Source organism: Oncorhynchus nerka, linkage group LG28 (assembly GCF_034236695.1).
Source record: "Oncorhynchus nerka isolate Pitt River linkage group LG28, Oner_Uvic_2.0, whole genome shotgun sequence".
In the NCBI taxonomy this organism is placed as follows: Eukaryota; Metazoa; Chordata; class Actinopteri; order Salmoniformes; family Salmonidae; genus Oncorhynchus; species Oncorhynchus nerka.
Window position 1 is genome coordinate 19,062,596 of NC_088423.1, and position 17,506 is coordinate 19,080,101.

A 17,506-nucleotide genomic window follows, 5' to 3' on the forward strand; every position below is an offset into this window, starting at 1 on the left:
GGGCCCACGGGTGTGGCTGTACATCTGCTGCTGGTGGTGGGGGTGGGAGGAGAGACCAGAGGCCGCTGACTTGGAGCGCATGGCAATGTGTGTGGGGCCCTTGGGTCCCCCGGGGGCCATCTGAGCCTGTAGAGTCCACTGGGAGGTAGGGATATTAGGGATGCCCATGGTGTTGCGCTGCAGCATCATCTGTGGGGAGCTGAGGGGGTGGGAGGAGGTCAGAGGGGGGGTCATGGTGGCCTGCACCTGGACCTGGGGGCCACCGGGGAGAGGAGAGACCCCATGGGGGCGAGGGTGGCTGGGGTGGGGGGACTGGGACAGAGACACCAGGCCAGAGTGCTGCGAGTGTGATGACAGGGAGGTACTGTTTGCATAGGATGTGATAGGGTGGGTGTGGGAGGCAGAGTGGTTAAAAGGCAGAGAGTGAGGGTGGTCTATGAGGGTGTTGGTCAGCTGCTGCAGTTTGGCCAGGCTGAAGGTGGCCGAGGGCTGGGAGTAATGACCGCTGCCATAGCCCTCCTGGTTCATCCTCTCATAGATGCTGCTCAGGTTGGGGTTGCCTGACTCAGGGATGTCAGCTAGCTGAATGGGCGCCGTGAAGTTGGTAGGCATGCCACACTGTGTCATAGCCTGTTGCTGACTGTGGCTGTGTTGATTGTGAAGGCTGTGTTGATTGTGAAGGCTGTGTTGACCGTGTTGATTGTGAAGGCTGTGTTGACCGTGTTGATTGTGTTGATTGTGAAGGCTGTGTTGACTGTGAAGGCTGTGTTGATTGTGATGTACACCATGTGGCTGACTGTGTGCAGGGTGTGTGTGTGGGTTGTGTTGCGTTATCTGGCTGTGTTGATTGTGTGGAGCGCTGTGAGGCTGATTATGTTGCGGATGCTGATTGTGTGGAGTGATAGTGTGCCTAGTATGGCCATGGGGATTGTGTATGATTGTTTGACTGTGACTGTGCTGGCTGTGTTGACTGTGACTGTGCTGACCATTACTCGGTGGTCGCTCCACCAACACCACACAGCCCTGTGGTGACTTGACGTTGCAGTGCTGCGGGGAGCTCAGGCTATTCTGCTGAATCATGCCACAGCTTCCAGGGTTTACACCCCCCATTTGCTGGCTGACGGCACAGCTGCTCTGCACCAGGCCACTGGGGGGGAGGGGGCCGTAGGAACAGCTGTTCTGAGGGGGGGCCCCAGGTCCGCCCGGACCCCCGGCACCGCCACAGATGCTGCCCCCCAGTGTGGAGTCGTAGGAGCTGGGGTTCTCATAGTTCTCTGTGGTGCTCTCGATGGAGCCCAGGTCGCTGAAGCCGCTGTCCACCACCTGCTGGGATGAGTGGTCCGACACCGACGGCACGTCCATCATGGGGCTGGTCTCCATGTTGTGAAGGGAAGAGGGGACTGAGATGGAGGCTCCGCCGCTGGAGCCGTGGTCAGGGCTGATCTGGGTGTAACCTCCTCCTGCACCACTTCCTCCACTGCTGCTGCCTCTGCTACTCTCCAGGATGGACAACGCTGGGCTGCTGACAGAGCGCACAGACTGGCTGGGGTGGGAGTGGGCCGAGGACAGGGGGCTGCTGTGGTCCGACTGGGGGCAGCCTTCGTCCAGCGAGGTTAGGGTGTGAGGGGGGCTATGGGGGACCATAGGGTGAGTCTGCAGGCTGTGGCTCGCCTCCTGGTGGAACACCGAGCTGGGGCTGTCCTGCAGTGTCTCTGTGTCGCGCTCTGTCTCCTGGGTGAGGCTCTGCACGGCCTGGGCCGTCTCTCGGTCCTCCTCTCGATCCTCCTCTCGATCCTCCTCTCGGTCTCTCAGCACAGCAGAAGGACTCAGAGCAGCAAGCCTCTCTCTATCCCTTTCTGTCTGCTGGGGCTGGCGTCGAGCCTCCTGACTGCTACTCTCCTCTGACTCGGAGTCAACGGGGTGGTCAGAGTCTACTGTTGCTACTGTGGTTGGTGCCTGTTCCTGGATACCATCTCTTCTCTCGTCTCCAGTGTTGGCCGGCCGCTCCTCCTCACGCCTATAGGCCATCCCTTCAGACCCCTCCTGACGTCGTTCAGAATCCTTATTGTTGTCATTTGGATGTAAAAAAGTCAGGGTGGTGCAGGACTCCGCTTCAGGAGGCTCCTGACAAGGCTCTGGCTCTTGCTTCTGCTCCTCTTTCTCTGGCTCTGCCGTCGACTCCATGCGACTCTCGTCTTCATCGTCCGCGTCCAGGTGAGTGGCCTCTTCGTCTTCATCATCCTCGGCTGATCTTTCAGTGCTGTGGTCCAGCTGTTTGGATGGAGAAGGAGCTTGAGAGTCCCCGTGCTCACTGGCTTGTGGGTCCACCTCCGGTGGCTCGTCACGGATGGGGGATCTGACGGGAGAACACATAGCGGAGCCAACAGGAGAGAAGATAGGGGAGCTTGCTCTAGAGGCCATAGGGGAGGCTACCGGAGAAGAGGCCATGGGAGAAGCCACAGGAGATACCCCAGGGGAGCTCAGTTTACTAGGACTCTCTTCCTCCATGGGAATGTGGGGCTCTGAGGGCAGGCGCTTGTCCATAACTGTGTCACGACTGACCAGGTCTCTGCCGGACTCTGACTCCTCCTCCGTGATGGTCGAGGCCTTGTCCTGGTCCTCCGGCTCCTCCTTGGGCTCCTCGGCCTGGATGTGGGGTTCCTCGGCCTCCAACGGCGTCTCGGGGGGAGTGTAGAGGTTCAACTTGAAGCCCATCTTCCTCTCCTTCTTCAGACGCCATTTTGGAGGCCCCCTTTTCACTCCTTTGGGCCAGCCCTTCTTGCGCTTAACCGCTCGAGGCCTGCCCGGTTTCTTTGACAGGACACCGGCTACTAGAAGAAAGAAAAGAACATCAGTGATTTGAGCAAATTGATGTTGTGATGTTAAGATTTAAAGGGATGTATGCTGTCCATTTTAACTTACAACTTAAAATACAGCTTCTTAAAAACATCTGAAGGATTTAGTTACCTTCATTCCAGTGTTCACAATTGTCTCTATCCGTGGTTTTCTCCAGCCGCGGACGACCTCTGCGTCTCTTCACTGGTTTCCTCAGCCCCTCCTCCTCCATCTCGCCCACCCTGCAGGTCCTCTCCAGCAGGGGCATGGGCCTCTCGTCCTCAGAGTTGTCAAACGGTTCGTTCAGAACCTCCGTCGTCTCAGAGATGGTCTCTGTCGTCACACTGCTATTAATCCTTCTTCGCTTGCGACCTCTCTTCTTGAGCATGACAGCTCTCTCAGCTCTCTCTCTCTGGAACACAAATCAAATGTTAAACTTTAGGGCCGTTTTCTCGGACACAGATTAAGCTTAGTCCTGGACTAAACTTACTTTCCATTTCTGAGCACAACTGCTCTCCAAGACAGACAAAACAGATGGGTGGAAAAAAAGGTTAAAATAAACATAATACTTCCTCTCTAAACTCTTTCTGCAGTTTAATAGCTACAGAGAGAGACACTCAAGGCCCTGGTAAAATGTCTGCAGGGAGGACCGGGCCTCATTGTAAACTTTTGTTCTGAATGTAAAATGCTCAAACCACACAATGTGAGCATCGAACGCTTGAGCAACTCTTTCCCACAGATGAAGGCTGACTGGTTTAGAGAACCACAAATGAGACAGGCAGAGTTAACTCAGACCACATTCTACATACGCTCCAGTTTTTCACTGAGTGGGTATTACAAGGATGTCACTTTTTTTTGTGGTAGTGATTAAACCTAGTAAGGACTATGAAAGCAATCCTGTAACAAATTCACTAATTAACTGCAACAACCGTCAGCAGGCAGTCTTATCTAGAGGACATATTCCTGCTGTGTGAAATAGAGCGGGTTCCTAACTTCTAGACCACAATCTGTTGTAATATCATCTTCACCACGAGGGAGCAGTGGCCTATCGACAACACAGATGTGAAAACCATGGAAGGATTTAAATTAGCCATGACCACTGACAATAGAACAAGGTTCAGTCTGTCTGCCTTAGCCATGACCACTGACAATAGAACAAGGTTCAGTCTGTCTGCCTTAGCCATGACCACTGACAATAGAACAAGGTTCAGTCTGTCTGCCTTAGCCATGACCACTGACAATAGAACAAGGTTCAGTCTGTCTGCCTTAGCCATGACCACTGACAATAGAACTAGGTTCAGTCTGTCTGCCTTAGCCATGACCACTGACAATAGAACAAGGTTCAGTCTGTCTGCCTTAGCCATGAACACTGACAATAGAACAAGGTTCAGTCTGTCTGCCTTAGCCATGACCACTGACAATAGAACAAGGTTCAGTCTGTCTGCCTTAGCCATGACCACTGACAATAGAACAAGGTTCAGTCTGTCTGCCTTAGCCATGACCACTGACAATAGAACAAGGTTCAGTCTGTCTGCCTTAGCCATGACCACTGACAATAGAACAAGGTTCAGTCTGTCTGCCTTAGCCATGACCACTGACAATAGAACAAGGTTCAGTCTGTCTGCCTTAACCATGACCACTGACAATAGAACAAGGTTCAGTCTGTCTGCCTTAACCATGACCACTGACAATAGAACAAGGTTCAGTCTGTCTGCCTTAGCCATGACCACTGACAATAGAACAGGGTTCAGTCTGTCTGCCTTAACCATGACCACTGACAATAGAACAAGGTTCAGTCTGTCTGCCTTAGCCATGACCACTGACAATAGAACAGGGTTCAGTCTGTCTGCCTTAGCCATGACCACTGACAATAGAACAAGGTTCAGTCTGTCTGCCTTAGCCATGACCACTGACAATAGAACAAGGTTCAGTCTGTCTGCCTTAGCCATGACCACTGACAATAGAACAAGGTTCAGTCTGTCTGCCTTAGCCATGACCACTGACAATAGAACAAGGTTCAGTCTGTCTGCCTTAGCCATGACCACTGACAATAGAACAAGGTTCAGTCTGTCTGCCTTAGCCATGACCACTGACAATAGAACAAGGTTCAGTCTGTCTGCCTTAACCATGACCACTGACAATAGAACAAGGTTCAGTCTGTCTGCCTTAGCCATGACCACTGACAATAGAACAAGGTTCAGTCTGTCTGCCTTAGCCATGACCACTGACAATAGAACAAGGTTCAGTCTGTCTGCCTTAGCCATGACCACTGACAATAGAACAAGGTTCAGTCTGCCTTAGCCATGCCTGACAATAGAACAAGGTTCAGTCTGTCTGACCACTGACAATAGAACAAGGTTCAGTCTGTCTGCCTTAGCCATGACCACTGACAATAGAACAGAACAAGGTTCAGTCTGTCTGCCTTAGCCATGACCACTGACAATAGAACAAGGTTCAGTCTGTCTGCCTTAGCCATGACCACTGACAATAGAACAAGGTTCAGTCTGTCTGCCTTAGCCATGACCACTGACAATAGAACAAGGTTCAGTCTGTCTGCCTTAGCCATGACCACTGACAATAGAACAAGGTTCAGTCTGTCTGCCTTAACCATGACCACTGACAATAGAACAAGGTTCAGTCTGTCTGCCTTAACCATGACCACTGACAATAGAACAAGGTTCAGTCTGTCTGCCTTAGCCATGACCACTGACAATAGAACAGGGTTCAGTCTGTCTGCCTTAACCATGACCACTGACAATAGAACAAGGTTCAGTCTGTCTGCCTTAGCCATGACCACTGACAATAGAACAGGGTTCAGTCTGTCTGCCTTAGCCATGACCACTGAACAAGGTTCAGTCTGGCTGCCTTAGCCATGACCACTGACAATAGAACAGGGTTCAGTCTGTCTGCCTTAGCCATGACCACTGAACAAGGTTCAGTCTGGCTGCTTGCTACACAACAGCACCAGAAAAATCACAACTGTTTGTTGTACTGTACCGAGGATTATTTAACATAATCTAGAGAACTGAGTGAATCTTTCATTGCAGCCAAGAACATTTAACACACCTTAGTTGGTAGACAACACATCTTCAGATACCAAGTCGCATTATATAATGATGGAAAACAATCTAATTCTGAAACTATTGCATAACATTCAATTGAACTCCCTTCTTTTTCCATCCCTATGTAAACACTATAACCAGCCAATCACACTGCAGCCACCTCACCCTGCAATGAGGAAATGTGTCAAATAACTAATTTCCAGCTCTCACCTTTCTCTTGACACCAAACATAGCATGGGCTTTCGTTAGGATGGGAGGCGATCCATCACAATCATCCTCATCTTCATCATCACTACATTCCTCAGAGGCGTGCAGTCTTTGGTCTCCAGCGGTTGTGGGGCGACGCTCATATGCTCTGAAGGGGTTCTTACTGTAGACCTTAGTGGGAGGACGAGGGTGATGTATGCTAGTCATCAGATAGGACACCGCTCTCTCTTCATTCTCCCAACTAGCCTGCTCCTTCAGTCGCTCAGCCTGTAATTAACACACAGAGAGGTACATCAGTCGCTCAGCCTGGAATTAACAGACAGACAGGCACATCAGTCACTCAGCCTGGAATTAACAGACAGACAGGCACATCAGTCGCTCAGCCTGGAATTAACACACAGAGAGGTACATCAGTCGCTCAGCCTGGAATTAACAGACAGACAGGCACATCAGTCACTCAGCCTGGAATTAACAGACAGACAGGCACATCAGTCACTCAGCCTGGAATGAACAGACAGACAGGCACATCAGTCACTCAGCCTGGAATTTAAACACAGAGAGACAGACATTGTTATTGTCTCTGGGAAACACCGGCAGCTAGCTTAACATCACAATGAAAAGGCTAATGAGGAAATAGACACACGATTTGAATTAACATCATGACAAATGCATCACCACAGGTTCTCTTGATAATGTTTGAGTGTCAGAGCAGAGGAAGCATTTGCTGTTAAGCAATTCAATTTGATTGCATGTCATGGAATATTTAGCACTATTCATTATGTAATGATATACTGAACTGATTTGGGGCAATTTTGCACCACATTAAATGCCTAGTGACAGTGAACATGCTAAGCTCATTTAACAGCCTTGGTTCACACTCAAACAAAACCTTTAACAGTCTGTGGGATGATGAATGATCATGCATTGCGTTAGCTGACGTGGAGGCATACAAACGCATGTCTTTACTACTAACGTAGGGGGCTCCAACTAATGCGGGGGTCCTGGAGAACTAATGTACCGAGTGTGTAGGCTTTTCCTCCAGCCCAGCACGAACAAACCTGATTAACCTAATCACGGACTAGACTCCAGACTGAACAGCATGATTAACCTAATCACGGACTAGACTCCAGACTGAACATTATGATTAACCTAATCACGGACTATACTCCAGACTGAACACCATGATTAACCTAATAATGGCCTAGACTCCAGACTGAACACCATGATTAACCTAATAATGGTCTAGACGACAGACTGAACACCATGATTAACCTAATAATGGTCTAGCCGACAGACTGAACACCATGATTAACCTAATCACAGTCTAGACTCCAGACTGAACAGCATGATTAACCTAATAATGGTCTAGACTCCAGACTGAACAGCATGATTAACCTAATAATGGTCTAGACTCCAGACTGAACACCATGATTAACCTAATAATGGTCTAGACTCCAGACTGAACACCATGATTAACCTAATAATGGTCTAGACTCCAGACTGAACACCATGATTAACCTAATAATGGTCTAGCCGACAGACTGAACACCATGATTAACCTAATAATGGTCTAGACTCCAGACTGAACACCATGATTAACCTAATAATGGTCTAGCCGACAGACTGAACACCATGATTAACCTAATAATGGTCTAGACTCCAGACTGAACACCATGATTAACCTAATAACGGTCTAGCCGACAGACTGAACACCATGATTAACCTAATCACAGTCTAGACTACAGACTGAACACCATGATTAACCTAATAACGGTCTAGACTACAGACTGAACACCATGATTAGACTACAGACTGAACTGAGTTGAACAGTGTCAGGTCCAGAGTTGAAAGACACTGTGTGTGTGTGTGCGCGCATGCAAGACTTACATCCATCTCAACCTCTCTCTCCTCCTCAGACAGGACAGCGTTGAGGGCCACTGCGGGGGTCCAGTGCAGTGTGTCAGGGTCCACCTGGTTCAGCCTGGGGCTGGGAGTCCAGTGCAGTGCGTCAGGGCCCACCTGGTTCAGCCTGGGGCTGGGGGTCCAGTGCAGTGCGTCAGGGTCCACCTGGTTCAGCCTGGGGCTGGGGGTCCAGTGCAGTGCGTCAGGGTCCACCTGGTTCAGCCTGGGACTGGCTCGCAGCTTCTCCATGTGCCTCTGGATCAACCGCTCTCTTCGGATCACCACAAACCTAAAGAAGAGCAATAAGAAACATCAAAATCAGTCAATCAAACCAAGAAACATCATCAACGAGATCAATCAATCTATTCTGATTACCACAAACCTAGAGAACAATAATCAATAAGATCAATCTATTCTGATCACCGCAAACCTAGAGATCAATAACATCAATCAATCTATTCTGATTACCACAAACCTGGAGAGAAGCAATCAAAAACTATGACAAAAAGCACCAGCTCTCAACATATCCATGTATGATGTGACAAGAAACAAATGTAGTGTTTGTAGTTAATAAAACTGAACATCAATTGATATCTTCTGATCACTACGACCCTAGAGAGAAATCACAAATGAATCAAATCAACCCATTCTGATCATTACAATCTGAAGAGCCAATCATAAACAAATGAACCAAACAGTCAAATGTTTTTATAAAGCCCTTTTTAAGTTAGCAATTGTCAGTAAGTACTGTCAAAGTACTTTCACAGTAAACCAATAAGAAAAAGACCAGCTGTTGTAGAGTGAATCCACATGACCCATGGCGTTACATAAGTTAATAAAGCTGAAACGGAGGATTCTCAGGCTGGAATAGCAGCAGGCTGTTCTGTCTGTCTGTTTCCTTAACCTGACTTACTTCTGCCAATATTCTGCTGCATTAATGGCTAACATGTTAAAAATACCCAGTGGCCTGAATAAGTCTGAGTCAGACAGGGTGCGCACACACAGCGAGTGTGTGAGTTAGGACTGACCTGCCGTCCTGCCTGTCAATCATGCAGAGATGCTGGAGAGTAGCGGCGATATCATGCGGACACATCCCAGTGGCCCTGCTTATTCCTTTAACGCTGATGTGTTTATCTGGCTGCTTATAGAGGTACTCCACCATGACACTTTTCCAATATGCCAGGTAGGATAAGCGACCCAGATCTGACAGAGGCTTCTCTGGGGAGCCAGCTTGTCCTTCCTGCCTTGTCAGAAGGTAACCTGAAACAGACACATTCAAACAAAACAACATGGTGTGAGAAGACATAACCTCAAAAAAGACAGTACCCTAAAAAGACCTACAATATTATAACAAATCAACAATGTTGTGAGAAAGCATTAAATCATGTGCGTCAATCTAATTAACATAATAAAATAATCCCATGTGCTGCGTTTCAATCTAGCCCATCTACCTTTGTCAAGGCTTCACATCTGTGGTGAAAGGTGGCCCGAGCTACAGCGGTGTTGGTCAGACCATGACATCCTGAACATATGTCTTCTCACAAAAACATCTGTAGTGTCCGAACGGTGTGGCCTACAAACTAATATGGAAGTGTGAGACTCTCACGAACAGGAGGGTGTTCTCCATTTAGCTCTACGGCACACAAAACTAAATAAATCTGAATTGGGCTGCATGTAAATGCTGCCATCTTTTGAAAAGGTAGGTCATCTTAAAAAACCTATTCAAACAATACAATGCTGTGAGAAAGTAGGCTCGTATGTAACCTAAAAAGATACATGCTGACAAAAATACAATGATTTACTCCAGCTAGCTAGAGACGGTTGTTGCTGCTGCATGTCTTAGACTGCAGTACATATCATAATCTGACGTGACATCCTGTGTTGGGGAGCAGCTCCATTTTCACCTTCAGAGAGTAGAAATGGAGGAGAGGTAATCAGACATCCTCTCCTTCAACCTCTGTCAGATGCTATGATGCTGGCAAGAGCAACAAAGGAGGTGGAGGAGAGGAGGGTGAGTGGGAAAAAAAGAGGAGAGAAAAAGCAACAACGAATGGAGGAGAGAAGCAGCTGGATGTCATTTCTCACAAGAGGTTGCACTTATCAGAGATAATGAAGAGGAACAAAACGAAGTAAAAAGGTAGCTGTGTCTGTATGTAATTAGTTTTATAGCTGTCCTGTCAAGGGTCATCCATTATAAGCAGCTTGAAATTAATGAATGTCTTTTAATGTGTGCACCCACTACAAGGAACCAAACAAGCACATCTAATCACCAAACACTGAATACATAATATTCCAGTCATTATGACAGTATTCATTACCCAAAGCTGAGACGGGAGGAGAGCCAATAATTGACAACAAATAAATGAGCTGCTAGAACAAAGATGAATAACTAACTAAAACACAGATAATAATAAATGTAACACTACGGTAACAAGTCATGTTATTCTGTGTGTTTTATAAATGTATCAGCTGTGGTTTACCATCTTTAAATCAAAACAAAGAGATTATTCAGAATCCTCAGGAGTAATGACTAGAAAACCGCATTCACGCTGGCAAACGGAGCCAATGCTTTCCCTCTCACAGCAAGCTACCCGAGACAAATTGCTCCTCTAATACAATCCAATAAAAGCAGAAAAATCTTAATCTAAACAACTTCCAGTTTCAAAAACACAGGTTCCGCCCCAAATGGCACCCTTTTCCCTGTGTAGGGTGCCTCTTTTTAGATGGGACGTTAAACGGGTGTCCTGACTCTCTGTGGTCACTAAAGATCCCATGGCACTTGTTGTAAGAGTAGGGGGATTAACCCCAGTGTCCTGGGAAAATTCCCAATCTGGCCCTCATGCCATCATGGCCACCTAACCTTCCCATGCTTCCAATTGGCTCATTCATTCACCTCCTCTCCCATGTAACTATTCCACAGACCGTTGATGTAAATGACAATGTGTTCTCATTCAACTAACCTGGTAAAATAAAAAATATATTTAAAAAATAAGTTCAGACAGAGGCTCCAAGAGAGTGTTCTGTGTTTTGTCCCAAATGGCACCCTATTCCCTATATAGTGCACTACTTTTGACCAGGGCCCATAGGGCAATGTCCCCAATCACTGCCCTGGACCATTGGGGTATTCCTTTTTAGACCAAAAAGAGTGCCTCCTACTGGCCCTCCAACACCTCTTCCAGCAGCATCTAGTCTCCCATCCAGGTACCGATCAGGACCAACTGCACTTAGCTTCAGAGGCCCGCCAGCAGTGGGATGCAGGGTGGTATGATGCTGGCAAAGTGAGCAGCAAATCAAATGCTCCATTACAGCTCTACCACCCAAACCCACCAGCTATGACAAACAGTCCAAATTCCGAGTGGAGGGTTATTCCAATAACGGACCCCTAGGCAAACAGGCTGCTAAATGTAATTGGATATCAAATATTAACTTATGCAGACATAACCTAATACGTCTTTATAATTCTATTTATAAATTATTTATAATTTATAATATTGAAAACATGATTACTTACGCATGTAAATTGCGTTGATATACCCATTTCAATTAATTCACAACAATTTTTCTGTGAGTATAAAAAAGTTACCAGAGGCCTGATGGAAATAGCAAATTTGTCAGTAAACTTTCCTAATGTCGACAAAACATACGCTAGACAAGGTGGGATCTTCTTTATTTCAGTAAAATGAATTGCAATATAATAACTATCATATCGAAGTAAACTTGGAGTAATGCGATGAGATGGTATGATCCTCCCACTATGAGTCAGGAAAGCATGCAGTTTATTAGGCTACAGATTAAATGAATTATGAACTTCACAGGGTGGTGAAAGTGCAAGGTGATGAGCTTGATGCTCCGTTCTAATAAATATCGAGGGTCTTATTCTGGTGACATGATCATGGCTGCTGTTTGATAAATTAAAATAAATCTTGCTCTTTTATCCATAATAATCTAATAATCTCATACTATCCCCACTGTATATGCCAGCTGTTGGCTAGAGTGCACGTGCCAAGACCAGAGTGGAAACATTCGCTATATAACGCAACATGTTTTATGACATAGATCATAGAGAGTTGAAAATGCGATGGAAACCTTGTATGTTTTTTTAAAATACATTTGATTTATTATTTGACTCCCTTTTCTCCCCAATTTCGTGGTATCCAATTGGTAGTAGTTACTGTCTTGTCTCATCGCTGCAACTCCCATACGGACTCGGGAGAGGCGAAGGTCGAGAGCCATGCGTCCTCCAAAACACAACACAACCCAACCAAGCCGCACTGCTTCTTGACACAACACACATCCAACCCGGAAGCCAGCCGTACCAACGTGTCAGAGGAAACACCGTACACCTAGCGACCTAGTCAGCGTGCACTGCGCCCGGACCGCCACAGGAGTCGCTATTGCGCGATGAGACAAGGATATCCCTGCAGGCCAAACCCTCCCTAACCCGGACGACGCTGGGCCAATTGTGCACCGTCCCATGGGCCTCCCGGTCGCGGCCGGCTGCAACAGAGCCTGGGCTCGAACCCAGAGTCTCTGGTGGCACAGCTAGCACTGCGATGCAGTGCTTTAGACCACTGCGCCACCTGGGGGCCCTGTTATTGGGAATTTAACTGCAAAAAAACATTTTTTATATGCACTATACCATCACGACCAGCCTTCTATCCGCAACAGATCAATTTGATGGGAACATTTCTGTGCATATTGTTTTTATGCAGATATGCGAATATTCCCATGAAAATCTGTCACAAATTGGATGGAAACCTAGCTAGGGGCACAAATGTATGCCTGGGAAAACATATTATTTTATATTGTAAAGACTCAGGCAAGGATTCTAGAATCAAGCAGGAATTGAGTTTTATGTTCTTAGAACGCATTAAGGGACTTACTGAAATCAATGAGGAACCTTCCAAAGCCTTGCCTTTGGTACTGAGGCATGATCATTATACAGGAGACATTGTATTTCTGCTGGCAAAGCTTTTCCTGAGGGAAGGGGAAAAAGATCAAGTATGTCAGAGCTGCACTGAAGCTGGCAATTTATTGCACCTGCCACTGTCCTTGTCGAAAGCAAACACACACACACACACCCACACACCCTTCAAAATACATTTAGCTTTTAAGAGGACTAATATAGTAAAGACACTGACACTGCATTAACCAAACATATTTTTCATTCTATTGAATATCCTTACCTTGGAGAAATAACCCACAAGGTGACAGCCTTTCTCGTCGTTCTTTGTTAGTATGTAAAAAAGGAAAGGCTCCACGTCGTAATATAGGGTCTTGTGATCCAGGAACAGCTTGGCTAACAGGCAGAGGTTTTGGCAGAAGAGCTTGCTAACATTTCCATCAACCTAAACACGGAACAAAACCAGCATTAGAACATTGTTCAAATTTAAACTAACCAGCATGAGAACATTGTTCAAATTTAAACTAACAGTTGATTCTTTCCATCTCTTTCCACATTTCATACACATACACCAACATATGATCATAGTCCAAAACAGCAGCCTATTCCCTTTAAAGTGCACTTACTTTGACCAGGGCATATAGAGCAGTTTACAATAAAGGGAATAGGGTGCCATTGGGCCCTGGTTTAAAAAAGGGAGTGCACTATATAGGGGATAGGGTGCCATTTGGGATGCACACATAGTTTTACTACTTTGAAAAGTGACCTCTGACCTCGAACACTGAAAGGTCATCCTTCCTGTAAATCTCATTGGCTGGAGGTTGAAACCAGCCACACTTCTTGGCGTGTCGCTGGAGGATGTTCTTGCATCTCATGTACTTCAGACAGAACTCACACAGGTAAAGCTTTTGCAATCTGCCAACGAAAGAGACAACGAGACAAAAGTTAGCCTATAATTTGGATTCAATTTATCAGTTGACACCCCGATTTCCCCTCAGGGATTAATAAAGTATTTATCTTATAAAGAAGCCTAGCATTGAAAGGCATTTGTCCGACCTGAATGTAAGAAATAATAAACTGTACCTTGAGTACTCCGGTGGGTAAGGCGATGAGTGCCAGGTTTGGATTTCATACTTCCCAAACTCAATGACGGCCGGGTATCGTCCAGAGTTAGTGATAGTCATGGTTCCATTTCTCTAAACACGGCAATACAAAATTAAATGCCTCAACGTCTTACCACAAGCACTCATTCAAACAATATCAATGATCTAAGTCTGACATAGGCAGTATCTTCAAACAGAAACTTGGAATGTGGACCCTTCCCTTTGTGACATAAAAACTTATTTTCATGTCTGAAAACATCTGACAAACATTGATTTAGGGGTTGTAATGTTAAGCTATAGGCTACATATAACGTATATTGATTAGGTGATAGGTGTGAGAAGTGTGATTGAGAGAAGTTATTTTGGACAGTTTCCTCACCTGCGACGAGAGCTCTTGGACCTGTGTGAATATCTCCATGTCTTCCTCTGTGACATGTTCCCTGGAGACCGCTACGAAGCCAGGTTCCTGCTTCACCCTCAATTCACCTTCACAGCCTGTTGCAGTAACCAAACATTACAGCCTGTTGCAGTCACCAAACATTACAGCCTGTTGCAGTCACCAAACATGCTGGTACAGTCACAAACATGCTGGTAGTCACAAACATGCTGGTAGAGTAACCAAACAGGCTGTCACAGTAACCAAAGAGCCACATCAGAGGAGTACCATCAAACATGGTAGATTATCATCCCAGCTTTATAGAGTAGATAGGGAGCAGTGTTCTGTAGCCTGTGAACATTCAGTATAGTAAATGCATTTGTTTTAATGTGCTTTTAATGTATGTTTTGTTAGACAGCCTCTGCGAAGTTAGGTCTCTGTGGAGTTGTATAATGAATGTATCATCATCTCTGCACCTGTGAATGAAAATCCTGAATGTAATGACGTGAAACTAAATCACTCTACTAACGTAACCGCTTTCATGTGTCAACCCACCAAGTCTGTGTCCCAAATGGCACTATTCCCTATATAGTGCCCTACTTTGCACCACGGTCCATGTGTCTCTGGTCAAAAGTAAAGCACTATGCAGGGAATACTAGGGTGCCATTTGGGACACAGCCCCAGATAGTTTCCTGTTAATTAAAAAGTCAATGCAGTGACAGCAGCAGTGTGGAGACTACGATACAACAGCAACGATGTTGAAAAGCTAACCAGGCATCTTTAGTATACATGAAACACTTGAAATTATGTATTATACACTAAGAAGTGGAAATTTTACATTAAAAAATGAATTATTGAGATTAGTTTGAGACTTGAGTATACATTTTAAATGTGTACATGGATGTTTTGGCTTATCAATTTAAAAACTATTCTATTCACAGTATTATTTAAAACCCCTTCAAATCAAATCCAGATCCTTTCAAAAAATCTTAGCCCTTCAGGGCCGGTTTCCCAGACACAGATTAAGCCCAGTCCTAGACTAAGAAACATGCTCAATGGACAATCTCAATTGAACATGCTTCTTCTAGTCGAGGAGTAGGATAAATCTATGTCCGGGAATCTGGCCCTATGACACCGAATCAGATGGGGGAGGGCGTAGATCAATAGACGTAATCATCATGTCAACTTCGAGTCATAAATGGTGTATGTGTGTGTCAGCCTAACGACTGTGGGAAGTTAGGGTTGAATGGTGACAGTGGTGGTAGTGCTGGGAGAGGGTGGAATGGAAGGCAGAAGAGCGAGTCTTTATAATCCAACAACATAACAGTACAGTCACAACTAGGCGAAAATCACAATTGGCGAAGCCAGTGCACTAATGCATAGGGTCAAGGACAGGGGGACAGATAAAGGAGAGAGCAGTATGAAGAAGGGGTTAGTGGTTGGGACAGATAAAGGAGAGAGCAGTATGAAGAAGGGGTTAGTGGTTGGGACAGATAAAGGAGAGAGCAGTATGAAGAAGGGGTTAGTGGTTGGGACAGAACAAAGAGAGAAGAGTTTGAAGAAAGGGTTAGTGGTTGGGCCATGCACTTTGACAAAGAAGCCGACGGCAGAAAGATGAAACTGAAGCCGCGTAGCTAGATTCATTACGCAGCCAAAGTCAAAACGCAATAACGAAATTAAACGAGTTGGGAAAAAAACAGAGATGAATTAATTAAAGTAGGTGGTGTAAAAAGATTAGTAGTAGAAACTGTTAAAATGTTATTGAATTAAAGCAGGGCGAAGCCAAAATGAGTTTGTTCACTCTTGTAAAAAGAAAACATTTGTTAGCTCATACGGTAAGGCATTGGTAAGGTATGGTAAGGCATTTTGTCACAAGCCTTGGGTTAAAAAAATATTTAAACTAGCGGAAGTAGACGCAGGTATTTTCGGTCGGAGCGTTCACGCCTTTGCTTACCATGGTCGTGCTCTGCCTTAATTCTTCCTTCGTCTGTCATGTCTCCCTTTCCTGGTGTTTCCTGGGGTCCCTTCTGAGGGGTCACTCTACATCTTAGCCTGCCTAGCGTCCTGTGCTTTTTTAAAAAGGGGCTACGTCTGAAGTGACTGACCACCTTAAAGGGGCGCCCCCTGGGCCGGCCGGGCCTGGGATGGGAGGAGGAGTGGGACGACAACAACAACCTATTCTTTGTCATCTCTTTCTTTCCGAGGCGCTGTTGGGGAGGATGAGGAATGAGAGGATATGTTTTGGACGCGGTGGCACAGGACCCTAAGTCCTGCTTATGGTGTCTGCGCTTAGGTGGTGCGTAGCAAGGCAGTCCCTTTTTCCGAGATTGTCCCTGAGTGGCATAGATATGGGAGAGTCCGTCAAAGAGTCCCTTAAGTTGGTTGTGATTAGAGAGACTGGTGATGGAGGGGACGCTAGACTGGCTGGAAGAACTCTGGGGGGAGTTAGCGGAGGTGGAGCTGGAGGAGACCAGGGAGGTGGTGGGACTATGTCCAAGTGACGTGGGTGGGGGGGGGAGAGGGAGTGTACAGGGAGAAATGGTGGTGGTAGTTAGCTTTTGACTTGGAGTTGTATCAGACTTTGCAGCTAAGCCAACGACTGACTGAGATGGACTGAGTTTCCATAGTTTCGGCGGAGTGCCCGGCTTTTTCCTAGCAGGACAACAAGACTGTGACCCTTTCAGGGCAGAGGGGTCTAAGATTTCGCCGGCTCGCGACGACCTGCGGCCGACAGGCGAGGGGGTAAAGAATTTGGAAAGCCCATCGATAAGCCCTTTGGTTTTCTTGTTAACAGTGAGTGTAACTGCTGGGGTGGAAGAGGACGAGGTGGGCGTGAGGGGGGGGGTGGTGGAGGGGGTGGAAGAGGTGGTGAATTGGGTGGTGAAGGTGACAGCGTCACCGGCCCAACAGGGGTTTGATGTAGCAACAGCCAATAAGTCTGTGGCGTCCTTCACAGATGCTGCATGACCAGATGAAGGTGTGGAACAGACGGTAAGCTTTTGACCCCTACCAGGTGACCCCCTTCCTCCCCGGGCTAGCATGGAGCCGTCACCACTGCTTACAGACCTAGAACAGAAACAGCGTAGGGGTTAGGCAAGGACACAAACTATTGTATGAA

The 17,506-nt window shown here is 46.5% G+C and overlaps 1 protein-coding gene across 1 annotated transcript in view; it reads right to left on the reverse strand.

Moving 5' to 3' along the window:
• The window catches only part of LOC115112960 (K(lysine) acetyltransferase 6B), a 41,413-nt gene that overhangs the window by 2,766 nt on the left and 21,141 nt on the right, over positions 1 to 17,506 (reverse strand). The window contains 11 exon segments of the mRNA XM_029640068.2: positions 2 to 2,831; positions 2,968 to 3,247; positions 6,108 to 6,371; positions 7,992 to 8,295; positions 9,035 to 9,266; positions 12,890 to 12,983; positions 13,193 to 13,354; positions 13,683 to 13,824; positions 13,993 to 14,105; positions 14,392 to 14,507; positions 16,343 to 17,454. Of these exon segments, the coding sequence (XP_029495928.2) occupies positions 2 to 2,831; positions 2,968 to 3,247; positions 6,108 to 6,371; positions 7,992 to 8,295; positions 9,035 to 9,266; positions 12,890 to 12,983; positions 13,193 to 13,354; positions 13,683 to 13,824; positions 13,993 to 14,105; positions 14,392 to 14,507; positions 16,343 to 17,454 (5,649 nt within the window).